The 27,486-nt window shown below is 39.7% G+C and overlaps 1 protein-coding gene across 3 annotated transcripts in view; it reads left to right on the top strand.

Annotated features, from left to right (window-relative positions):
- The window catches only part of LPIN2 (lipin 2), a 72,816-nt gene that overhangs the window by 9,381 nt on the left and 35,949 nt on the right, over window positions 1–27,486 (top strand). For 2 of the 3 annotated variants that reach the window (XM_084621446.1, XM_084621444.1), the window contains exons 2-3: window positions 13,095–13,295; window positions 21,532–21,627. In XM_084621446.1, the coding sequence (XP_084477572.1) occupies window positions 13,104–13,295; window positions 21,532–21,627 (288 nt within the window). In that variant the 5' untranslated portion in view covers window positions 13,095–13,103. Of the gene's footprint in view, window positions 1–7,573; window positions 8,079–13,094; window positions 13,296–21,531; window positions 21,628–27,486 lie in introns of those variants that run through there. The other variant, XM_084621445.1, reaches the window with a different exon arrangement.

Below are 27,486 nucleotides of genomic sequence, written 5' to 3'. Positions count from 1 at the left end.
GTGGATAATCCCTTTTCCATAGGCACTGTAATAAAGGCTCTTCCCCTGGTGCTGCATGCTTCTGTCTCTACACCGAGTACAGTCACTAAATTGGGTTGTCGCGGTGCAGAGGGGTGTGTACTTTTTATACTTTGGTCATCCCAGGAAGAAATTGAAATGAGAGGAAATACAACACATTTTATGGCTCCCCTCTGTGATTGCTACAGAGAGACCCAGCCAGTTATGATGTGGCTCCAAGAGGAGCTGCGCTGCTGTGAAGAGAGAGGGATCATTAAGTGGGTGAAGTCTCTTAGGATGGGTCCATGAAAGTACAAGATTGGGAAGGTATTCAGCCACAAAAAAAAAAAGGTCACTTTTCCTTTCCATTAAAAGGAAAAGGCCAAAAAAACTAAGATCATTGTCTGCATAGGTATAACCTAAGATATGAATTTAAACAGATGCTGGTGGTATTATCTCTCTCCCACCTTGATGGGAGTAGGCACTTTTAAAAAATTCTCATATAAAATATTTTTTCAATTTAACATGTCTCTTGGAAAGGGTTTGAAGCTAAACCAAAGCTATGAGAATATCTTATACAAAAATGAGACCGTCCACAGGGATGGTCAAGTTACTTAAACCAAGCTTTTCAAGTTGGTCAGTAATTGTGTGTTCCTTGTTTTCTGGGTGCCTGACTTGGTACCCTGGGGTATTCTCAAATATCAGGCCCTAAGTGTCTCAAATCGGACACCTAAAACTAGTGGATACTTTTGAAATCATAGGACTGGAAGGGACCTCAAGAGGCAGGACTAAGAATTATCTAGACCATTCCTGACAGGTGTCTAACCTGTTCTTAAAAATCTCCAATGATGGAGATTCCACAGCCTCCCTAGGCAATTTATTCCAGTGCTTAACCACCCTGACAGTTAGGAAGTTTTTCCGAATGGCCAACCTAAACCTCCCTTCCTGCGATTTAAGTCCATTGCTTCTTGTCTTATCCTCAGAGGTTAAGAAGAACAATTTTTCTCCCGCCTCCTTGTATCAACCTTCTATGTACTTGAGAATAGTTACCATGTCCCCTCTCAGTCTTCTCTTTTCCAGACTAAACAAACCCAATTTTTTCAATCTTCCATCATAGTTCATGTTTTCTAGACCTTTAATCATTTTTGTTGCTCTTCTCTGGATTTTCTCCAATTTGTCTACTTCTTTCCTGAAATGTGGCACCCAGAAGTGGACACAATACTCCAGTTGAGGCCTAATTAGTGAAGAGTGGAGCAGAAAATTTATCTCTTTCTGCCTCAGTTCCCTATCTGTAAAATGGGGATAATACTCACTTATCTCACATGGATATTGTGAAAATAAAGTAAAGATTGTCTAGCACTTGGATACTACAATGACTGCCATAGAAAATACCTTGGGGAAATTAATTCTGTCTTCAGAGCAGGGTTTGGATAGTGTGAAGTGCACCAGGCTTGGGGACACGCTTTGAACAATATGGATAAAATAAAATATTAGCTGCTCATTAAGTGCACTCTCCTGTGCACTGAATTAAGAAGTAGTCCTGTGGAAAAAATATTATGTGATCATGTAATTAGACTAGTCACAATGATTTAAGCAGGAATACATTTATATCCTAGGGTGTGCTTACGCCTTATGTCTCTTTGCCCACTTAACAGGCCTTGTCTAACAAGGTTCTTGCTAGGAGAACTGAGGTTTCATAGGTATCAGGAAAGTTGTGAGCAATAGCAGAAGCAAGTAAGCTGTTTGCAGACTGGAGATGATTCACATTTGAAACTGCAGTACTTAGGTAAGATTAACATATGCAAAAATTAATTTCTTACTCCCCCTTTACCTCACTGGTAAGAAAGAAAACAGGTCTTTTCTGTGGCAGTCGTAGTATTCAAGTGCTATACAAATTTGCAGGGTGGATTTGATTTAAATCACTAGTCAGGACGACTAGATGTAATCATGGATTTCTACATAAAAGTGCATTCTTGTTTGTTGTTATAACCTTAATACATATTCTTCACAACTCAGAGATAGATGTAGGTTTCATTTTTAGAAAGTACACACTATACATTTTTTAAATGATTTATTTTGAAAACTTTTCAGATTAGTTTTACCAGCTATATCAGAAAATGAATGATTGTTTGGTTATTTCATTTACCAAAGGTAATTGAAGCAGATATTTATGAAGTCATTGGGAGGTGAACTATCTCCAATTCAACAGGTTAATCATTAATATTTGGAGATTTTCTTGCCATGCTGTATTAGGAGGAGAACATCACCAGACAAACATTTAAATTGTTTTATTTAACTAAAACAGTGTTATGTATTCTGGATTTTTTTCTTCAACAGCAAACATATAATATTTTAACAAAACAAGCATATGAATTTTTGAATTTAGTTAAACATTCAAGTTTTTTAAAATCAGGTTTGTTTTTGTTAAAATTTTGTTAACTAAAATAGTTAAATGAAATATTTAAAAACACAAAAATTAAATCGACTGTGTCAGCCAGGACAACACGAGAAACTTAAAATATTGGCTTCTGCAGCTAACTCAGTTGTCTTCACCTTCATATTCCTGTTTGTTCATAATCTGGAAAAGAAAAACAAGCTTTCCTGCTTTTTCAGATCCCAAACGATTTCTCAATTTGGAATTAATTAGTCCAAAGGAAGTAAATATTCTTTCTACACCGGTAGAAGAAGCTACTGCAGTTAAAAAGTGAGATTATCACTTCAACAGTCTCTGAATCCAAGTTCTTAAGTGACTTCCACCAGTTCAGTGGTGTGACTTTCTTTAAAACATCATCAGCAAACATATATTTCTTGAATGGTTCTTATTCCAAACTGGGTTTCTTTTATGGCCTGCTGCCATTATAGATTTTCCCTTCGAGTGAGAGAATGGTATGGTAGATCTTAAATCAATGAAGGCTACACTCAGAAAGACCTCAAGACTTCTGGAATATGCTGCTCAGTCTCACTTTTGTTTCTGCTTACATGTTTTGAATTCTTACTGGCCCAGGGACAAAGTCCTACCAGCCATCAGGGCTGAGGACTAATGCTCTATACTCCTGGACAACTGGGAATTTGATTTGTTGAATGATGTTTATCATGTGTGAGATACTGAACCTCAAAATTATGTCATTTTTAGTAACATGCTTCTCTCACCAGTGTGGTTCTATTTTTAAAAAGAACTAAAAATCACATTGTCACATTAGAGTCCTAGTTGCTGACTTAAATTAAGGTGGGGGGAGGGGGGGAGTCCGGGGACGGGTGACTGTAAAATCTGAGGGCAAGTGGAGTCTGCACTTGTTCATCCTCATTGTATTTACTGCAAGTAAGGGACTATAATCAAGGCTGCATATCTTTCTGGCGAAAATTTAGATTAATCTAGATTGGCTTCACCTGTGGCCTCTAGAAGTTCTCTTGAGAAGATTCTCGAGGTCATTCAGCTGCAATCAATAACTAATTTGCCTTCATCCAAGTCTAATGTATTGATTACTTTAGAGGAGGGTAGAATGGAGATGGTGGTTCAACAGTCAGAAACAGTTATGTAAATTTGAAGTTAAAGGAACTTCTGTGGTAGTTACAACCTCTTTATTTTCAGTTGCAGTTGATAGAGATTGATGAAAGCTGTGTGGAAGAAAAATGTTAACGGTCTCTGTTGGTTCTTCTTTTTCATAATACGGTCATGGTCACCTAGGTTTTGAGGAGAAAATTGCTTTGTTTTTATACTGAATTTCTCAGCGATTTCATATAGCCTTGATACTAATTAGAGAAGTAGTTCTACTTTACACTCTCTCATATTAAAGAGTTATTTTTTTTCTTTGCCTTTATTGAAATAGTGATTCCGATACATGGTGAACTTTTAGGGTTTGTCTAAACACACAAGTTGTACCACCACAATGCAGGTACAGTTAAAGTGGTATTAACACCCTAGTGTGGATATTGTCGCACTGGTATAAAAGAGCTAATTTCTATAGCTTATTCTTATAAATTGTAGGGGATAAACTATACCAATATAACTTCATCCACAGTAGGGGTTGTACCAACTTAACTATTTCAGTGTAAAAAAAAAAAATCACACCCTAACTGAAATAGTTAAATTTCAGTACAAAACCTTTTGTGTGAGTCAGGACTTGGGTTGAATAGTAGGATTTTTTTCCTTTAAATCTTCAGTTCAACTCCACTGTTTTTAGCCTCTGATGGAGTACTAAGGTAGACTGGCTGATAGTGTCATCTGATTGTACGCACAGCACGCTGTGGTCTGTACTAAAGCTCTCAACATTGCTACAAGTGGTAGTTACAATGGCAAAAAAATCTAAATCCACGTAGTGTTGACAAAGCATAAGAATCATTAACTGAATCCCTGTTTCATTACATGGAAGTCTCATCTAATATCATGTGACTTAGGGTAAATGATTTTGTATTACACTATCAGTACAAACACATGCTAAAGTGTATCCATGTTACTTCTTATCTCACAGTGGAAGGGGGCTGTGACAGTTCAAGCAAATCGTATTGGTGAAGGAGTTTCTATGTGACTTTTTCTAAAGAACCATTTCCTTATTTAACCATACCATTACGTGTGAAAGTAGACTGAACATCTAACTCTCTCAAAAAGGAAAGACTGCAGAGGAGAAAATCTTACTATTTTAAAATACTTGTGGTAAAAGTCTGCTTCCATCTTAAGAAGAAAAGTTGGTACTGCATAATGTTACGCTTTTTAGATTGGTATTAACTTTTCACAGTACAGGTAAACTTCTTTGGTGAGATGTATTTCTCAGAAAAGAATGATATTGAAGATGACATAAACAAGAATGCAGTCATTGCACATGAAGGGATCCCTTCTGGTATTTTGGTGAGTTCTGTCCCTGATGTCCTTATTTACTATAAATATAGTGACTTCATTCTGTGCAGCATAGTAAAGTAGTTAATAGTCACAGTGGTAGTAGTTAATAGTTACAATGTTAGTAGTTAATAGTAGTAGTTAATAGTCACAATGTTTCTGTCAGAGAAACATTTAGTTTCAAGCTCTTTTTTGAGTTGCAATACTCTTTTTAGAAAACCTTAATTTGAACTTCAGCAGACTTGCTTTGGTTTCACATTCTCTTTCATAACTACCTGCTAAACCTCAACTTCTAAATCTTTTTTTGTTGTTGTTATGTTTACTTAAGAGCAAAATGTATATTTTGGTTTTTTGCTATGTATACGTTGGCGTACCCGGTTCCTCTGTTAGATATACCTCTGTATACTTAGTTAACTTTCACTATAAAGAATATGAAGTGACCTAGTAAGAAATTTATTTTTATATGCAAACTGAAAAATGGAGTATAAAGTAAAAATTAATGAAACAAATAAAAATCCTAATTTAAAATAAGTGACATTTGGAAGCTGCCAGTCCCCTGTATTATTTATTGTAACTCAATACAAGTAAATTACTGTATTTGAGTTGGAATATTATAGTTGCAGTTATAGTTTTGCCAATCTTGTTGTTAAATATGTACAAAACTCTTAATTAAAATGACCAAGATACTAATAAAAATTATAAATGAGGAACAAATCTAATAAAATTTTGAGTAAATGACAATTCTATCCAGTTAAACATAACTCATACCTAATAAATATGTATTTTTACATGGGCAAAACCAGGTAAATTGAGAAAATCAAGACTACACTTTCTTTTGCATTCTTCCCTTTTATATAGTAGTAATGAAAAGGAGCAAACCTTTATTAGCTCAGAAGGCACCTTGCACTAAATACAATGTGAAATCAATAGAACAATTCATTCTGTTGTCCATTAAGATCTCCATTGACATGGTTTTTTCATAATGATAGATATGACTCCTTCCCTTTGGAGCAGAAACATCCTGTCAGTAGCTTGTGTGTATGTAATGTGAACTGTGTATCATTTGATTGGAAAAAGTTGTACCTTACAGCATGTATTAGCATGTAATACTTTGGATTTCTCAAACAATACAATTAGCTAACCAAAGGTTGGATTAGTAAACCAGATGGAGTACACCAGGACTCTGAGCTAGGTTTTAAAAAATGAAGATGAATTGTTTTTCCATTGTTGCACTGAAGAAATGCCACAAATACACAGGAAGTTCTTCCTCTTCTTGTAGATGCTGGACCAGTTATGTCACTGCTTGCATATAGATGTTCCATTAAAAGTTCCTAAACTATAAACAATGCATATTAATGTACATCGTATTACTTTTGCAGTATTCAGAAGTGTGCTATATGCTTTGTGGCAGCCAGACATGGTCCCTGCCTCCAAAACTTAAATTTAGAACTCCTTAAATTTGAGAGTTCCCTGCCGAAGGTATGTTTTTTAAAAATGTAATTTGAACCTTTTGTGTCTAGAATAAGTCAGACATGTAGTCTGAGCTGAAAACTCCTGAGTTGTCCCATTTGTCATTGTGAAAGCTACTCGCTGCCTCAGTTTCTCAAACTGTAAAATCTGTTTCACAGGGGTGTGGAGAGTTAATTTAGTTAATATTGGATTAAGTATCTTGCGCATGGAATGAGCTATGCTACATAACCTACTATTTTTAGTTTCATAAACATGGCTTCATTTCCAGAGTAAGTAACTTTTCCCCTTGCTCTGAATTTACTGTTGCACTTTGTCTTAATAGAAGGTAGAGCAGGCAGTTTCAATTTTTTGAATTCTGTCATGGGTTTTTGCCTGAAAAACCTTTCATATTATAGGGCAGTGATTTCTGGAGATGCAGTTTTTTTTGCCTCCTGCTTAGAGCCACAGCATCTCCACCAATATTTTAATATTTTTAACTATAGAGAATCTTACAAATGCAAGCATATAACTTAAGTGTTCAAAAACCAAGACCTTGTGAGCATTAAAAGTTATAAGAAGTTCCCTTCTGCTGTGGAGCCCTCAGTACTGCTGGGCCTTTTAAAATCTGCTGTTAACTCAGCAGTGTTATTAACTAAAATTTAACTTTTGGCTATTACTCAGAAGTCAAGAGGGAAGACTGTGTGGCAGGTAGCATGCATGTTCTGAGTCCCAAGGACAAATGAAAGCTAAAATAAGTTTTTTTAAATGCTGTCACATTAATTAAGCCTAACTCAGCTTTCCCAGCAGACTCTCACATTTTATACCAGCCATGGAAGCTAGACTGCTTTTAGGTGGTATCAAAGAAGATGAAGAGGAAGCCATGGTTTCTTTCTTTTCTGTCTGCAGCCAAGACAGTGTGAGATTTTAGCCATTTAAGCCTGAAAGTAATAGGGGAAATGTTATCTCAAAAGTTTCCTTGTAGCATTTCTAAATCTGTGGTCAGAACTGCTTCTGTCACACTGGTGAAGCATCTGCATGTATTTAAACAGTGACATTGCTGCTACTTGTCAAATTCAGTACTACTTACTTTAGGCTTTCCAGAATGCTCTTTGAACGGCTAAATCACAATTTAAAAAATTCCAGAAAACCCATTGTGTTGTTGCACCCCATAATGCTTTATGGGAATATGCTTATAAATGTATATATGACATAACTGCAATATGTTTTATGCTACATATGCCATGTAACATATCTCTGCAAAGGTTGTGATATACTGAATATATTCATCCTATTTGTATGCATGTATCATTTTTGTATTTGAAGTTATGAATATTGGCTATGTACTTGTTTAATTTTAAGTAGCCTCAGTGAAGCAGTTGGTCAGCTTCCTGAGAAAAGACTATTCTCGGTAAGTGCCCAATCAAGAAACACTTAAGCCAACAATGAACTTGGAGGTGCCAATCCACATCTGAGCTTTCCCAGGAATGTGGCCTGGCTGGTAAGGAACTCAGTCATGCATGGACATGTGACCTGCTCATGTGACTACAAAACTCCATCTTGGAGCTGAATTCTGGATAGGAGAGAGGAGGTGGGCTCCATCCACAAGAGAGAGTCTATTTAACTCCTGGGAGGACCCTCCATTCTGTCTTCAGCTGGCTCAAGAGATTTACCTCTCCACCCCCAAAGGTTACCTGAAAGAGACTAGAACAAAGGACAGTAACCACAGGCGTGGGAGTGATTGCTGGATCCAGACTAGAAGGAGGCTAACCTGTAAAAGAAGCTTACTGGAACATCTCTGAGGGTGAGATTGCATCTGTAATCACTTTCTTACTATATTAGGCATAGACTTGCGTGTGTTATTTTGCTTGGTAATTCATTTTGTTGTGTCTGTCATTACTTGGGACCACTTAAAGCCTACTTTTTGTATTTGGATTTAATAAAATCACTTTTTACTTATTAATTAACCCAGAGTATGTATTAATACCGGGGGGTGGGGGGGAAACAGCTGTATATATTTCTCTATCAGTGTTATAGAGGGTGAACAATTTGAGTTTACCCTGTATAAGCTTTGTACAGGGTAAAATGGATTTATTTGGGGTTTGGACCCCATTGAGAGCTGGGCATCTAAGTGTTACAGACAGGAATACTTCTTAAGCTGTTTTCAGTTAATCCTGCAGCTTTTAGGGGATGTGGTGCAGACCTGAGTTTGCAGCTGGCTAACGTGTATGGCTCAAGCCAGGCAGGACACTGAAGTCCCAAGCTGCCAGGGGAAACGGGCTCAGGGGTACATCAGTTGGCACATCAGCACATCACATCAAACAGCACATCAGTTGGCAATTCCCAAGGGGTTTTCTGTGATCCAACCCGTCACACCCATGGTCCTCTTGACATATTGAGACTCCGGGCAGCTATACGTTCTCAGGTATGTGCTTGACCCCCTACTTGATCAATTTAATGTCACAATTTTGATCTTCTAAAATAACTAATTTTCATTACTCCAAACAAGCCATTCCTAAGAGCCTGACCTCTGAAACATAGTCTCTTTTTTGCACTTGTAACTTAAATACCTGATTTGCAGCTTATTTAAAAAACAAACTGTACAATTCATATATAACAAAGATAGTTGAGTGGCTTTCAATTTTGATAGATGTTCTTCATGACCTTCAGTATTACATCCGCTGTTTTATAAACATAATTCTACTGATATTTCTATAGTAAGGTAGCAAAAATGCTTATTTTCAGAAGAGATTCTGCAAGCTGCTTTATTGCAGCAGCATGTTGGTCTCCATAATTCTGTCATGCTGCTGTGCGTTTGCTTCCCCCCCCCCCGCTTCTTAGGCTTGTCTACACTACAAAATTAGGTTGAATTTTTTAAAGTTGACCTGTAGCCTCCGATTTTACAAAATCAATGGTGTATGTCCCCACTGTGTACATTCCGTCGGCCGAGCGCATCCCCACTACCATGGGTAGCATCAACTCACAGAGTGATACACAGTTCCTGCTCCCGATTGGAATTCTGAGTTAAGCTCCCAATGCCTGATGGGACAAAAACATTTTCGTGAAGTGTTTTCAGTACATATTGTCAGCCTCCCATGATGCACTTGGCTCCTCCCTCCCTCCCTGAAAGCAATGGCAAACCATCATTTTCATGCCTAAGCCTGGGTTACTTGTGCAGATGCCATAGCTCAGCAAGCATGGACCCCGCTCAACTGTGTGCTGTTGTTGTGAGCATCACAAACACCTTGCGCATCGTCCTGCGGTATTTGCAGAGCATAGCCAGGAGCAGCCACTCAGAAGTATGTGATGCCATGCAAATAGCTGTGCTGGAAGCCATGAAACGGAGCAGTTCGCACATAGTGGCAGTGGCAGCTGGACTTGTTGACACAATGGAATACTGCTTCTGGCCCAGGGAAACAAGCACAGACTGATGGGACCATTATTGTGATGCAGGACTGGGATGAGGAACAGTGGCTGCATAACTTTTGAATGTGTACGGTCACTTTCATGAAACTGTGAATTGCTTTCTCCTCCTCCTCCTCTTCCCCCATGCCCTGTGTGATTTTTGGCATAGATGTCAGCATTTCTTCTCCTGGTTCGGAGCTCTGCCTGTACAGACTCGTCTCCCCACATAGCAATCAGATCCAGCGTCTCCTGTGTGCTCCATGCTGGAGCATGTTTCCGTACCTGGGCAGCGATGGTCAGCTGTGGTGGTGAGCTCTCCACGCTGATCAAACAGGAAATGAAATTCAAAAGTTCCTGGGACTTTTCCTGTTTACCTAACTGAAGTGCAGTGGAGTTGAAAGTGCTGTCCAGAGTGCTGTCCAGACACCTCCCAGACGCCAAACAAGTGGAAATACACTGTGCTGTGTCTACACTACCCCTAATTCAACCTGGGAAGGTCGAATCTAGTGCTACTCTTCTCGTTGAGGTGAACAGGTGTCGATTTTAAAAGCCCTTTAGATCAGCGGGAAGGGCTCTCTATAGTGTAGACAAGCTAATTATAAATTCGACCCAATGCAGCGAATATCGATCTAACGATGTAGTGTAAACCAGCCCATAGTTCAGTACCACTTTTAAGTCTTGTGTTGTGGTGAATGTGTTGTGTGTCCCCCCGCCCCCCAATGTAGTAAGCAGCTCCTTTTGGATCCAGTGAAAATTGCTTCTTAAATCAGTCAAGGTTGCTTGAGAGGAATGTAAAATGTTATTGCTCCCTGTCTTCACTGGTCCAGAATTGCTACTTTCTGTATCCAAGCAGTTCTAGATTACCAGTCACTGTAGTAGTTAGGTCATGATAGATGGTGGGCATCCCTCTAACTCTCCAGTTTTAAGAGTTTTTCAAACTTCTTGGTAGTGGAGGATAAATTGGCTGAAGCCACATATGGATTTTGATCAACCAGAAGGATTCTGAACTCAGGTGAAAAGCTAGTAAATATTTTTTTCCTTAGAATTCTTTGTTTAAAGCAATACAATGTTGTGAAACTTTTAGAAATTGATTACTGAACTTATCTTTCTCCTGATAAAACAATGCTGAGAGACCTCAACTTTTTTTTCCACATCTCTTGGCTTTTTTTAATTATTTTTTATTTATTTATTTATTTTTGGTAAATCTTATCATTAATAATCAAAGTTCCTAAGAGTACTTCAAACAGAAAGAGTTTAAGGTGGCTGTGCTATGAGCTAGATAGGTGTGTGTGACTTTCTGATAAATCTACTCGAAGTTAGTTTTCACAGGGAAAGGACACAATGTGTATTTCTCAGTATTCCTTTACCAATGTGGTGGATTTAAATTGTCTATAGGGAAACTTACAGTATTAGTGTCAGGTCTTTGACAAGACTGAAGTTGGTTCCTATCTCCCAATGTGAAACTGTAAACTTTTAAACAATTGCCTTCTAAGGTGATGCACAATAATAATTTTTTTTTGGTGCTCACCGTTCAAATCCATGCTGCAGAACTTTTTTAAAAATGAAAGATTTTAATCTTGGACTTGTGAAGGCAACTTTGCATTTGTGAAGCAATACCCCATGGAATTTTGTTAGTTATGGCTAAAACTTAGCCTGTTGTCAGACATGACTCTAAGCATCCACAGGTCTCCCCTAACCCTTCCTAAATAGGTTTCAGAGTAGCAGCCATGTTAGTCTGTATTCGCAAAAAGAAAAGGAGTACTTGTGGCACCTTAGAGACTAACGAATTTATTTGAGCATAAGCTTTCGTGAGCTACAGCTCACTTCATCGGATGCATACAGTGGAAAATACAGTGGGGAGATTTTATATACACAGAGAACATGAAACAATGGGTGTTACCGTACACACTGTTACGAGAGTGATTTAAGGTGAGCTATTACCAGCAGGAGAGGGGGGAAAAAAAACCTTTTGTAGGGATAATCAAGGTGGGCCATTTCCAGCAGTTGACAAGAACATGTGAGGAACAGTAGGGGGGTAAATAAATATGGGGATATAGTTTTACTTTGTGTAATGACACATCTACTCCCAGTCTTTATTCAAGCCTAAGTTAATGGTATCTAGTTTGCAAATTAATTCCAACTCATCAGTCTCTCATTGGAGTCTGTTTTTGAAGTTTCTTTGTTGAAGAATTGCCACTTTTCGGTCTGTAATTGAGGACCAGAGAGATTGAAGTGTTCTCCAACTGGTTTTTGAATGTTATAATTCTTGACATCTGATTTGTGTCCATTTATTCTTTTACATAGAGACTGTCCGGTTTGGCCATTGTACATGGCAGAGGGGCTGGCAAATGATGACATATCACATTGGTTTCACATATGTCACATTAATTTCAACAATTTCCATCCCACCATCAACCTATTTTTTAATTCAGATATATTGTCTCAATTTTTAAGTGTCAGACATGTTGTCACTTCTAGCTATAATGCCCGGTCTTCTGTTTCAACTTTTTTCTATCGAAAGTGAATTGAGGCATCTGTGTAAACTTCCTTAGAGTGGTGCTGCTTGTCCATTTATTTCTGCCTGAAATAATTCTTATTGCACTCTGTGGTTGCTGCTGCGGATGAGTGGCAGCACTTTCCCTAAAAGCTCTGGAAAGGGTTTGACAAGTTGAATGTTTTATGTTGAGAGAAGTCTTGGCACTGCATATGTGTGGTGACTTTACTAGGAAATACGTACAGTTATCATATAGCTTCCGCTTCAGAAGGCAGTTGTTTAATCTTGTGTAGGAAGAGAACTAGACTTCTTATCTGTCTTCCTTGGTTTTGTTTCACTTTTGTTCTACATCACTTTGCCTCCAAATAAGTCACTGAATTTAAGTAACTTTCATAGTCTAATAATTTTTTTAAATTTTGTCGATAAATCAGTATGGTGAAAATGAAGGAAGAACCAGACATAGTGGAGGCACCAGAAGTTTCTGCATAAAGTTCTGTCAATATGTTGTGGTGTTGACCTGTGACACTGTTGTCTTCAGTAAAGATTGTCTGAACAATTGTATTAAAAATATTAAGGTTTTCATGTATGCAGTCCTCTGAGAATGAAACAGCCACACTGGGTTCCATTGGGAAGCTAAGCAGGAAACTTGAATCTAGGCCTTCAGAATTGAAAACAACATAAATTAGAAGTCTGTCTTTTAAAATAGTTTTTCATAGGTTAGCTTAAATTCTTTAATATAGGCTCATTTTGATATCTATGTGAAAACTGTCATTCTATTTTGGGGAGGAGTTCAAAGTTCAATCAGTGGAGTGCCTGTAAAAAGACTTGTGCTTATAGTAAACAGACTCGTTGACAATTAAATGACACTGCAAGATTAAATTTGGTACCAATATCTGACTTAAATTTTTTCCTTTTTTGCAGTCTCAGACTATGAATTACGTGGGACAGCTTGCAGGACAAGTTCTGGTTACTGTGAAAGAGCTATATAAAGGCATTAACCAGGCCACTCTTTCAGGATGCATCGACGTAATTGTGGTTCGGCAGCAGGATGGTACATACCAGTGTTCTCCTTTCCATGTCCGATTTGGGAAGCTTGGTGTTCTGCGTTCTAAGGAAAAAGTGGTAAGTGTAGCAAATGGTATGGGCTTGGGGAATGGATCTATCACTTGAAATAAAAAATAAAAAAAATGTGTATATATATACAAAATAGAAATTATATATTTTTTTCTGTTTATGCATGCACAACCTGCAGCAATGCTGAGGCCAGAACGCTTTCATACACAGGCTGTATAAGCTGATGGTTTTGAGGTCTAATAGACATCCTTTGGTTGCACAGTGATCTGATAAGGAATGGATCACTGCAAAGATTAGCGTGTGAAGGTCAGGAAGGAAAGATGGGATTTCTGAGAGCTATCCACTGAGCTATGAAAACTTAATATGAGCTCAAGGGATGTATAGTCTTCCCATGGCCTTAGACTTTTGGGGTGTTTTCCCAGTGCAGCTAGCTGAAGAAACATGGATCAAATGGCTGATATTGTAGTACTGGGACCTCAGTTATTGCAGATTACTTATGCTTATGGACTTTTATTTGTTAGTCATTACTCTCTTCCCCCTGTAACTTTCTTGATGCTATAAGAAATGTAATCAATACTCTCTATAGCAATCAAAGTTGCAAAAGAGTCTTAACATGTTCAGGGGTTTTTCCTCTCACTTCAATCAAACCTATCAGTTTGTCTCAAATGACATCTTTTTACTATTAAATGTGTATTTTCTTTTGTTGTTGTTTAAAGGGGACTGGCTCTGATACACAAGGAGGAAGTGCTTCATACCCCTTCTGGCCAACTGTAGTCACTGTATTGACTAGTTTAGGAGGTCGTAGAGTCTACCCCATCTTAGCTGGGAGGGGGGACACTGCAACATGAGATCTTTAGGGTTAGGACGGGAAGGAAAACTGAGGAGCTCTTGGAAAACGTAAGAGTTGCCATACTGGGTCAGACCATGGTCTATCCACCCAGTGGCTAGTGCCAGAAGCCTCAGAGGGAAAGAACAGAACAGGGCAAGTATTGAGTGAGCCATCCCCTGGCATCCAATCTGCCATCAGAAGTTTAGGGACACCCAGAGAATGGGGTTGTGTCCCTTACCATCTCGGCTAATTGTCACTGATGGACCTATCCTCCAAGAACTCACCTAATTCTTTTTTGAACTCCGTTATATTTTTTGGCCTTCACAACATCTCCTGGCAATGAGTTCCACAGGTTGACTGTATGTTGTGTGAAGAAATACTTCCTTATGTTTGTTTTAAACCTGCTGCCTGATAATTTAATTGTGACCCCCAGTTCTTGTGGTATATTAAGGAGTAAATAACACTTCCCCATTCACTTTCTTGACACAATTCATGATTTGCTAGAGGTCTAGCATATCCCCCTGTAGTCATCTCTTTTTCTAAGTTGAACAGTCCCAGAGTTTTTCATCTCTCCTCCTATGGAACCTGTTATATACCCCTAATTATTTTAGTTGCCCTTCTCTGTACCTTTTCCAATTCACTCTTTTTTTGAGATGGGGCAACCAGAACGGCACACAGTGTTCAAGATGTGGGCATACCATGGAGTCATATAATGGCATTCTGATATTTTTAATCTTATTTTATGTCCGTTCGTATTGGTTCCTAACATTGTTAGCTTTTTTCACTGCCACTGCACATTGAGCGGATGTTTTCAGAGAGCTATCCACAATGATTCAAAGGTCTTTCTTGAGTGGTAACAACTAATTTAGACCCCATCATTTTGTATGTATGTTAGGATTGTTTTCCAGTATGCATTAGAGTAGTAACTCAGAGTTATGAACAGACAGGTCAACCATACACCTCATTTGGAACTGAAGTATGCAATCAGGCAGCAGCAGAGACCAAAAAAAAAAAAAAAGCAAATGCAGTACAGTACTGTACTAAATGTAAACTACTAAAAAAATTGAAAGTTTTTAAAAAAAAAAATTTGACAAGGTAAGGAAACTGTTTCCATGCTTGTTTCATTTAAATTAAGAATAGTTAAAAGCAGCATTTTTCTTCTGCATGGTAAAGTTTCAAAGCTGTGTTAAGTCAATATTCAGTTGTAAAAACAACTGTTTTCAGTTTTGGAAAAAACCTTGTAACATTTTGTTCAGAGTTACAAACCTTTTTAGAGTTATGAACAACTTCCATTCCTGAGGTGTTTGTAACTCTCTTCTACTGTACTTTGTACTTAATCAACATTGAATTTCATTTGCCAATTATTGCCTAGTTACTCAGTTCTGTGAGATTTCTTTGTAACTTTTACAGTCAGCTTTGCACTTAACTACCGTATGTAATTTTATATTAGTGACACACCCCCAGGGTGCAATCTGGAGCTGTGGGACCGTTATGCCCCCTTAACTCTTCTATCTGGGCTCTCTCTCTCAATGCTGTGCTAGTGATAAGGAGCAAACCCTCCAGGTGCTGCGATCACTCAGCCAACAACATGCAGGGACATACCCAGCTAAATTGAATGAATTCTCTCCAAGCCACTCATGAAATATATAGTGGGAGACACAAGCAAATCCCCCTCCAGCCCACAGCCTTGCACCCCAGAAATATACTGTCTTACACTGCTCAAGATCTTTTCTTGAACAATGCAACCTCATTAATTAGTTTGACACTTCGTCAAAGATATGCACTATCCTTTGTAATCTGAGCAGATTCCCAATCACTTCAGACAAACTCACTGGGAAGGATAAAACATTAAAATAAGCTTATTAACTACAGAAAGATAGATTTTTAAGTAGGGCTGTTGATTTAATCGCAGTTAACTCACGCGATTAACTCAAAAATGAATCGTGACTTAAAAAATTAATTATGATTAATCGCCGTTTTAATCTCACTGTTAATAGAACATCAGTTGAAATGTATTACATATTTTTGGATGTTTTTCTACATTTTCAAATATATTGATTTCAATTACAACACAATACAAAGTGTACAGTGCTCACTTTATATTATTTTTATTACAAATATTTGCACACTAAAATGAGAAAGAAAAGAAATAGTATTTTTCAGTTCACCTCATACAAGTACTGTAGTGCAGTCTATTGTGAAAGTGCAACTTACAAGTACAATTTTTTTTGTTACATAACTGCACTCGAAAACAAAACAATGTAGAAGTTTAGAACCTATGAGTCCGCTCAGTCCTTGTTCAACCAATTGCGAAGATAAACAAGTTTGTTTACATTTACGGGAGATAATGCTGTCCGTTTTCTTATTTACAGTGTTACCTGAAAAAGAATAGGCATCCATATGGCACTTTTGTAGCCAGCACTGCAAGGTATTTACCGTGCAAGATATGCTAAACATGCGTATGCCTCTTCATGCTTCAGCCACCATTCCAGAGAACATGCTTCTATGCTTATGGCACTCATTTAAAAAAAAAAAAAAAAAAAAAAAAAGCGTTAATTAAATTTGTGACTGAACTCCTTGGGGGAGAATTGTATGTTTCCTGCTCTGTTTCACCTGCATTTCGCCATATATTTCTGAGTGATTGGCTGAACCAGAAATGGGACTGAGTGGACTTGTAGGCTCTAAAGTTTAACATTGTTTTATTTTTGGATGCAGGTTTTTTTGTACATAATTCTACATTTGTAAGTTCAACTTTCATGATAAAGAGATTGTCCTATAGTACTTGTATTAGGTGAATTGAAAAATACTATTTTGTGGGGTTTTTTACAGTGCAAATATTTGATATCAAATAGAGCACAGTACACTTTGTATTCTGTGTTGTAATTGAAATCAATATATTTGAAAATGTAGAAAATATCCAAAAATATGTAAATAAATGGTATTCTATTGTTTTAACAGTGTGATTAATCACGATTGATTTTTTTTTTTTAAATCACATGACAGCCTTTGAATGGGAGCTGTGGAGGAGGTTCCTTGGGACTTAAGAGGGAAGGGGTTTTACTCCCGATATTTCCTAATTCCAAAGGCCAATGGGGGGAGGGGGACAGGTCTGACCTATTTTAGATTTGCACCATCTCAGTGGCTACCTTGAGAAGCTGAAGTTCCGCATGGTCTGTCTGGCCACCATCATCCCCTCCCTGGATCTGGGGGACTGGTATGCTGCCCTCGACTTGAGATGCTTTTTTCAGTGTCTCGATTTTCCAAGGCCGCAGGAGGTCCTCAAGTTCACTGTAAACCAGATTCATTACCATTTGTGGTTCTCCCATTTGGCCTTTTGTCAGCTGTGAGGGTGTTCACGAAATGCATGGCAGAAGAAAAGGGATACAAGTCTATGTGTACCTTGATGATTGGTTGGTCAAGGGCTGCCTGGGCCCAAGTGGAGACCAGTATCCTTTAATTGATCTTTCAGGTGTGGGGCCTGCTTATAAACTAGCAGAAGTCTACCCTGGTGCAGAGAATAAAGTTTATTGGAGCTGTGCGCAGTTCCTCCCAGGCAGGGTTTTCCTTCTAGAAATCTGTTTTCAGGCAATGGGGTCATTGATAGTGCAAGTCAAGGCCCACATACTCATGACAGCCCACTTCTACATCAGATTGTTAAGCCACATGGCCATGTGCGCATACGTAGTGCAGCATGTAAGGCTACACGTCATACCCCTTCAAGCATGGCTGGCCTCAGTGTACTCACCGAGCTGCCATCACCTGCACTTAGTTCTCGTATTTCCTGCCCTGGTCCTTGCCTCCCTCGACTGGTGGAAGGACCCTCTGTTGGTCCGCTCAGGCATCCCCTTTGCCAGGACCCAGCCCTTGTTATCCCTAGTTTTGGATGTGTCAACTTTAGGATGCAGAGCTCACCTAGGGCACCTCAAGACACAGGGCCTGTGGTCCCCAGAGGAGCTCTCCCTACATATAAACATCAGGGAGCTAAGAGTGGTCAGCCTGGCCTGTCAAGTGTTCTTACCCCACATCGCAAACAAGAACGTGCTAGTGCTCACAGACATTATGGCAGCCATGTTTTACCTCAACAGGCAGGGAGGGGCTTGCTCTTCCTCTCTGTGCCAGGAAGCTATCTGCTTGTGGGAGTTCTGCATAATGCATTCGATCCACCTCGAGGCGTCTCATGTTCTGGGAGCCCGAAACAAGCTGACAGATCACTCAACAGGTCTTTCTCCAGTCACCTTGAGTGGTCCTTTCACTTCGATTTAGTAAGGGTGGTTTTCAAGCGATGGGAGACTCCCCAGGTAGACCTGTTTGCCAGAATAGGAAGTGTCACCAGTTCTGCTCCCTGCAAGGCCACAGACCAGGCTCACTCATGGATGCTTTCCTGCTCCCTTGGATGGGGAAACTGTTCTGTGCATTCCGTCCCCATTCCTCTCGTGCACTGTCATGCTCTGTCCCACTTGATCTTAAGCAGAAGTCATTCTTGTAGCCCCAGCCTATCCCCACCAGAACAGGTTTGCCATCTGCTAGGCCTTTCCATAACAACTCCAATGCTGCTTCCTCTTCTCCCAGACCTGATATCCCAGGACCACGGTCGAGTGTTCCACCCAAACCTCAACGCCCTCCACCTGACCGCTTTGGAAGCTCCATGGTTACATCCCGAGGAGCTGATCTGTTTGGAGCAAGTCTGCTAGGTTCTGCTATGTAGCAGGAAGCCTTCTACCAGAGCTACATAACTTGCCAAATGGAAGTGTGTTTTTCCATTTGGTCTTCCCAGCCAGTTCTCTCACCCATCTGATCGTCACTGCAGACTGTTCTAGAGTATTTGCTACATCTGAAATAGCAAGATCTGGCAATTTAATCAGTTAAAGTACACCTGGCAGTGATTTTGGTGTTGAACATCTCAGTGGGTGATCAGTCGGTTTTCTCGCATGAGATGACCACTTGTTTTCTCAAGGGCCTAGAAAGACTACTCACAGATTTGGGAGCTCATCAAACTGTGGGACCTAAACGTGGTCTTGTCAAAACTCTCAGGCCCCCCATTTGAGCAACTGGCAACATGCCCCTTGTTATATCTTTCCTGGAAGGTGACCTCTCTGGTGGCTATCACTTTGGCAAGGAGGGTTTCAGAGATCAGGGCCCTTATGTCAGAACCCACGTACATGGCCTTTTTTAAGGACAAGGTACAGCTTTGTCCTCATCTTGCGTTCCTCCAGAAGGAGTTTTTGCAATTTCAGGCTATTTTCCTGACTGTTTTCTTTCCAAAACCACACCCAAGCAGAGAGGAGCAACGTCTCCACATCCTGGACATTAGACGCGCCCTTGCTTTCTGTATTGAGACGACAAGACTGTTCTGTAGATTCACATAGCTTTTTGTGGCAGTAGTGGATAGGATGAAGGGCCTTCCTATTTCAGCTCAGAGGATTTCATCCTTGATAACATCTTGTATCTGCACATTCTATGAGCTGGTGAGGATCCCACCACTGGCTATAGTGATGGCCCATTCTATAAGGGCGCAAGCTTCCTCAGTGGTGTTCCTGGACCAGGTCCCGATCCAGAACATCTGCAGAGCGGGGACTTGGTCATTGGTACCTACATTTTTGTCCCACTGTGCAATCATCCAGCAAGCTAAAGATGATGCTGGGGTTTGGTCGAACTGTGTTGCAGTCCGCATGTCCATGAATTCTGATCCTACCTCCTATGCTTGGGAGCCACCTAGCTTGGAATGGACATGTGCAAGCACTCAAAGAAATAAAAAAAAGTTATTAACCTTTTCATAAGTTGTTTTTTGAGATGTGTTGCACATGTCCACTCCATGACCCACCCTCCTACTCTGTCAGAATTGGCTGGCAAAAAGGAACTGAGGATGTGGGTCAGATGGACCTCTTCTACCGGCACATGAGTGCAGGGCACCAGAGGGTGCTAGAACTGAACCAATGGATACCACTGAGGGAAAAATTTTTGGTGACTGTGCATGCGCACACCAAATATGGAATGAACATGTGCAACATATCTTGAACAAGTTTAGTAAATGTTTTTTTCTTTACTACTGGCTTCATCATACACCACTGTTAACCAGTAAGCATTCCAAGTGTAAGTTCACTATCACATTGAGGATGGTTCTGTCTTATAAGTGTCAAGGTTTTTTCCATGTTAATCTTACTCCTGTTGTGTGTGTAACCTAAAACTACATCTTCCTGGTAATATCTGTACTAGCTGCCATATTTGTTATAGGCTGTCAAGTGCCCCTAACAAGGCAAAGGAACTAAATAGAAACAGATTTGTGATATCCAGACTTTCAACGTGTGCAAATATCCTATGACTGCAACTTTTTGAACAGTAACACAAGCCCATTGTATGTCCTTGTGACAAATACTGGGAATATAACCTCCAAAACTACATATCTTTGAGTGGGTTAAGCTAAATGAATGTCCAGTTGCCACAAAATAGGTGGATTCACATCCACAACATGAATAGTCTTGATTTGAATGTTGAAGTTTCCTATTCTGTTTGAATGTTTTTGGCTGGAATTAACTTTGCTGCCTAGGATTTCTCCATAGGAAAACAATATAAAATGCTGAGGCATTTACTCTTAAAACTTTAGTCCTAGGTCCTAAAACAAATTTGATACATACTTTTATTTTTGCTTTCTTATTTTGGAGTTCATGGATCTGGGCAAGTAGGGTAGTCTCTTACCCCTCCCACCTGCAATTAGTCTAACTTGGAATACCTTTGTATGACATTTTACACTGGAAATATGATGGAAAATTGGGAGTCATGTGTCTTGTCTCCCCTGCCATATAAGCAGTACAACCAGTAGCAGCATTAACTGAGCTTCAAAAAGTAATAGTTAAAACTCCTGCCCAGAGGAGTAATATGGCTGATATTACATAAAATAAGGAACCAAGCTTTTAAAGGGTAAATAGTTTACGCTCCAGAATATCTGCCACCCAGCATTCTGACCCTCACCCAGGCTTGACCACACTACAGAATTAAGTCGACTTAAGTTGACGTACAGCTTCCACAGTAATTAAAGTGGTGGTTCACACCCACACTTCGTTCCTTCTGTCAGCGCTGCGCGTCCTCACCAGGAGCGCTTCCACCAACTGAAGTGGGGTATTGACAGCTGGAGCCCACAGCTGGAGGTATCAGCCAGGTGCTGAGCTCCAATTAAGTAAGGTAGTTAAGCATGTTTCCAGCTAAACATGTCTAGTCTCAATCTGTCTACTTCCTAAAAAAAAAAAAAAAAAAAAAGCACCGACTTCTTTTGTGGGGTAAGAGAGCACAAAGAGGGAGGTATGACCGTCTTGGGAGAAGCCTGGAGTTGAAGTGGGGATCATAAAGTGGAATGGAGGCATTGATATAAAAATAATCAGAGAGGAATCAGTCTTAAGGTAAATATTTGTGTTTTTTGCTGTGTGGAAGATTCTCTACATTAAATTGTCTTTGCTCCCACAGATTGATATAGAAATTAACGGAGACACAGTTGATCTTCATATGAAGCTGGGTGACAATGGAGAAGCTTTCTTCGTACAGGAAACTGAAGAAGAATATGTAAGTGTTTTGTGGTGTATGAAGAGTACATTGCTGAGTACATTGTTTAGTTAATTATATCCTGTTACTAGTGTTGTCTCATGTTCTCAATATTAAAATACAGCATTTTTAATGACTGGTTTTTTTATTGCTGATTCATAACTTGCATTATTTGCTTGCAATAGTTCAATAAAATGCTGCATCTAACTCAGTTACTGGTGGCAGGAAGTAACAAATCCTCCTTCGCACACCTTGTTTTTCAGAGCTGTAATAGGAAGACTTGTTGCACTTTTCACCCTGTTTGCTTAGGACAATAATCTATCATTTTAACTTTAGGGTAATTTGTTGACTGTACAGACTGTGCAGTGACTATTTAACTACTCTGCAAGTAGTGCAAGTCACTTGTGTTACTGACCTCAGTATCAGTGTCTTTTGTTTACATTGGCGGGGTGCAGTTTCTTATCTCTGAATTGTCATTATTTACGTTGTGTTCCAAGACTAAGAAGTTATTGTAGTGGCTTGGCTTTCTGATACAGTTGTCCTCTGAATATCACCCAAGGCCTCTTGAGATTGTAAGCTTTTCAGCTCTTGATGCTTATACAGCTGTTGCCTTAAAAGCATTTAAGGTTTGTCTGGGGGAGTGGAGGAATCCCGGAGTAACTAGTGCAAAATAGTTACTGCTTAGAAAGTGAATTAATCTAATCAACGAAAAGACACTCTTTTAGTGCAGAACAAGACAGTCCACACAGAGAAGTTAGTGCGGAATAGCTATGGTATTTAAAATTTACACCCTACTTACTTTGCACTAACCTCCCTGTATAGACAAGCCCTTACTTTGTTTAGTACTTAATATATACTGCATTATATGTGCTTATGTCAAAGCTTGTCTAAGTTGATAGATATTTTGTGAATCATAAAACCTCTTCCACATCCTGATCAGGGGTTTGGAGGGGGGGCGGGTATGTGTTGCGGGGGTCCACAGGCATTGGTATTTTTGATGGGAATAGGAGGAATATCAAAAGTAAACACTTTTTGGGCAATGAGATATAAACATATTAGATTATAAATGAATGTGCAAAGTCATGAAAACTTGCAAATGAACTAGCTGTTGGGGGTGGTGGTGGGAAGAGTAGCAGTTCATTTTTTGATGAAATAAAAAACACACCATAGAAGCAAAGTGGTTGTGAATCATTCACAATGGAAGGGGGAAAATCAACATCAAGATTATTAGTACCCAAAATAATAACTTGTGAAGAAGAATCATAATATCTAGGAAGAGAATGGAGACTCAGATTCTAACAGCAAAAAATTTAAGTACATCAGAAGTAGGAAGCCTGCCAAACAATCAGTAGGGCCACTGAATGATCGAGGTGCTACAGGAGCACTCAAGGAAGAACTGTGGAGACGTTAAGTGAATTTCTTGCATCAGTCTTCTCCCTCACATCCTCTGCAGCGATTCCCATACCTGAGCCATTCTTTTTAGGTGACAAATCTGAGGAACTGTGGCAGATTGTGGTGTCAGTAGAGGAGGTTTTGGAACAAACTGATAAATTAAACAGTAATAAGTCACCAGGAACAGATGGTATTCACCAAAGAGTTCTAAAGGAACTCAAATATGAAATTGCAGAAGTAACAACTGTGGTATGTAACCTATCATTTAAATCAGTTTCTGTAATATGTGACTGAAGGGTAGCTAATGTGACACCAATGTTTAAAAAGGATCCAGAGAAAGTCCTGGCAGTTATTGGCCAGCAAGCCTAACTTCAGTGTCAGGCAAATTGGTTGAAACTGTAGTAGGAAGCAGAATTATCTGATATGCAAATGAACACAATTTGTTGGGGAAGAGTCAACATGGCTTTAGTAAAGGGAAATCATGCCTCACGAATCGATTAGAATTCTTTGAGGGAGTCATCAAACGTGGACAAAGGAGATCCAGTGAATAGTGTTCTTGGACTTTCAGAATGTCTTTGACAAGGTCTCTCACCCAAGGCTCTTAAGCAAAGTAAGCGGTCATAGGATAAGAGGGAAGGTCCGTCCTTATGGATCAGTAACTGGTTAAAAGACAGGAAATAGGTAGGAATAAATGGTCAGCTTTCATAATGGAAAGAGGTAAATAGTGGTGTTCTCCTGGGGGGTCTATACTAGAACAAGTGCTGTTCAACATACTTGTTAGGGGGCTTATTCCTTCACCCACTTACTTCCCTGGTCCTTCTTGCATGAACAGAGAGCAACAATACCCGAAGTCCAAAGGTGCAAACAATTCGATGTTTATTGGGGTGAACTTCCAGCAAGCATGATTCCAGTTTCCTTCCTTAGTGTCCCCCTTCCCAGCTCTGACACCACAGAGGCTTACACCTGTGTCCCTGTTCCCATTCCTGCCCTTAGCCAAACATGATTCCAATTTCCCGACCCCCATTCCCTGTTCCCATTTCCCCCACCCCACACCCACTCACTTCCTGACTGACTGCAGACTATATAGTAAAACTTGAGTTCTGCTTAGCTATACCTTAACCAATCATTTTCCTGAAATTTAACTAACCAATCCTAACATTGTAACATGATTATTTAACCAATTATATCCCACCACCTTAATTAGTTTACACCCAGCAAAATTAATTATACAGCAAACAGAAACAATCACAGAACCAGACCGAGATTATACAGACAAACAATGGGGAAATGGGGACTACAGTGATAGAACAAACACAGAAATGAGGGTTTCACATCCCAGCTATTGATAAGTGAGTTCTTGCCAGACAGGATGCTATCAAACTAAGTTTCCTTTTACATTTTCTAAGCACTTCCCTTTCTCTGGAGGAGATAGGCACTATCAGGACAGGACTGTATTCCTAACAGCCCAATAGCACCTTATTTCAATGTGACTAGTTTGGAATGTGAGGAGGTGACCTGTCGCTTCCCAGCTTATGACTGCCTCGGTTGCTTAGCCAAAGGTCTTAGCCTAAGAACAGGGCCTCAGACTGTCACAGTAAGAGAAGGACCTTACACTGGCAGACAGTGATTTTGATTCTTTCTTTTATATCTCTATAACTAGCCAAGTGATAAGAATAAGCCTAAATTCTTAGAGTACAGGCCTTTACAGACAGGCCTGAATATCTATATCCTAACAATACTCATAAATGATCTGGAAAAATGAATAAACTGTGAGGTGGCAAAATTTGCAGATGATACAAAATTATTCATGATCAGGGCTCCATGTTTGTCACAGAGGTTGTAGAAGTCATGGATTCCCCAGAAGCCCCAGGACCAGCTGCTCAGGCGGCCATGGGGACAGCCACAGTGGCCGCTGCTGGAGTGGCTCTGCAGCCAGCCGTATCAGGTGCTGCTGGAGCAACCTGGGACCAGCTGCACCGGCTGCTGCTCTGGTGGTCCTGGCAGCTAGCCCCAGGGACCCCCTGAGCAGCAGCCAGTGCAGCTGACCCCGGAGACCACCTGACCAGCGGTCCCGAGGGAGTGGGATCAGCTGCATCTTGGTGGCTCCCGTCAGCAGTCCTGAGATGTCCAGAGCAGCAGCTGGCCCCCCGGGGCTTCCCTCCTCCATGGCAGTGGTCGAAGCGGCAGCGGGATCCCAGGGCCTCCCCTCCTCGGCGCCGGCTGAAGCAGCAGCAGGACCCCTGGGCTTCCCCCCCCTCCCCAAAAAGATTTAATCAGGTATTTATGGTATAAATTTAAGGTCTTGCCCATGACCTGTCCATGATTTTTGCTAAAAATAACCATGATTAAATTGTAGCCTTATTCATGAAGTCCAAAGCAGACTGTGAAGAGGTACAAAGGGATCTCACAAAACTGGGTGGACTAGGCAACAAAATGGCAGATGATAAATGTGTTGATAAATGCAAAGTAATGCACGTTGGAAAACATAATCCCAGCTAAACACACAATGATGGGATCTAAATTATCTGTTGCCCCTCAAGAAAGAGATCTTGGAGTCATTGTGGATAGTTCTCTGAAAACATCTGTTCAATGTGCAGCAGCAGTCAAAAAAGCTAACAATGTTAGGAACCATTAGGGAAGGGAAAGAAAATAAGACAGAAAATATCATAATGCCACTATATAAATCCATGATCTGGCCACACCTTAAATACTGCATGCAGTTCTGCTTGTCCCATCTCACGAAAGATATATTAGAATTGGAAAATGTACAGAGAAGGGCAACAAAAATGATTAAGGGTATGGAACAGCTTTCATATAAGGAGAGATTAAAAAGACTGAATTTTCAGCTTGGAAAAGAGATCAGTAAAAGGGGATATAACAGAGGTCTTTATTTACTCCTTCACATAACATAAGAGCCAAGGATTACCCAATGAAATTAATAGGCAGCAGGTTTAAAGCAAACAAAAAGGAAGTACTTCACACAATGCACAGTCAACCTGTGGAACTCGTTACCAGCGCATGTTGTGAAGGCCAAAACTATAGTGGTGTTCAAAAAAGAATTGGATAATGTCATGGAGAATAGATCCATCAGTGGCCATTAGCCCAGATGGTCAGGGATGCAATGCTGTGTTCTGGGTGTCCCTAGCCTCTGATTGCCAGAAGCTGGGAGTGGTCACTCAATTGCCTGTTCTATTCATTCCCTCTAAAGCACCCTGCATTGGCCACTGTCAGAAGCAGGATACTGGCCTAGATGGACCATTGGTCTAATCCAGTATGGCCATTCTTGTATTCTTAATATAACACACAACATGACTAAATACAAAACTGAAAGCAGTTCTTTTGCAGACAGAGGCAGAGAGCAAACGAGTCACTGATGGGAACTGATCAGTCAAAAGTTTAAAAAACCACCAACCCAACAACCACTTCCTAAATGTCTGGGACAGGACTTTAACACAGCTGTTGTGCTCAATATAAACTGAAACCAAGTTATAAAACAATAGTTAATCCACTACTGCCTATCCTGTCTGTATAACAGTGTTCCAGATAACTATTGGTATGTACAGGTACACATAAAGGTAACAGAAAAAGTAGTTGCAGGACTGAGAATAGAATTGAGGAGTCCTGGTTTCTAGTCTCGTCTAGCTGAAATATTTGATATTTCCTCTGTTTCAGCTGCTCATTCTGTCTCACCAACGCTTAGTTTTCAGTTTTCTTTTAAACTGTGCCAAAGTGTGCTTGATGCACAGACAGCCACTGGACACATCAGCCTCTTAATAGGATAACTCCTTTCCAAGTGGTTCAGATTACTAACACTTTATACATGTATACAGAATATTCATAAAGTTCAAGACCTGAAAAGGGCTGCCAAGATGCTCTGAAAGCTGGGCAATCTGGTTACAGATCCATTTTATTATTTGGAAGAAGCATCTGCATCATGATAGGAAAGGCTATTGAACCTCTTACCTTTTTTTGCTGTAAAATGTTCAGCTGAGAAATGGACATGAAGCTGTTTTGGATCTTAGTGGAGATCCCTGATGTCCTGCTTTCAGGAATACTATAATGTGACTTGTACACTTCATTTCTTAAATAAGATCTTTGAAAGTATCCTTTGTTTTTATTTCACTCCTGACTTCAATCTCAAAGCAGCATACTATCATTATTAAGGCTGCCAAGTGATTAAAAAAATGTATCGTGATTTAAAAAATTAATCGTGATTAATCATGCTGTTAAACAATAAAAGAATACTATTTATTTAAATCTTTTTGGATGTTTTCTACATTTTCAAATACATTGATTTCAGTTACAACACAGAATACAAAATGTACAGTGCTTAATGCATATTTATTTTAAATTACAAATATTTGCACTGTAAAAACAGAATAAATGGTATTTTTCAATTTCCCCATTGCAAGTGCTGTAGTGCAATCTCTTTATCATGAAAGTTGAATTTACAAATGTAGAACTATGTAAAAAAAAAAAAAAAAACCC

Source organism: Lepidochelys olivacea (assembly GCF_965140295.1).
Source record: "Lepidochelys olivacea isolate rLepOli2 genome assembly, chromosome: 2".
Classification (NCBI taxonomy): domain Eukaryota; kingdom Metazoa; phylum Chordata; order Testudines; family Cheloniidae; genus Lepidochelys; species Lepidochelys olivacea.
This window is presented reverse-complemented; position numbering and strand designations above follow the sequence as displayed.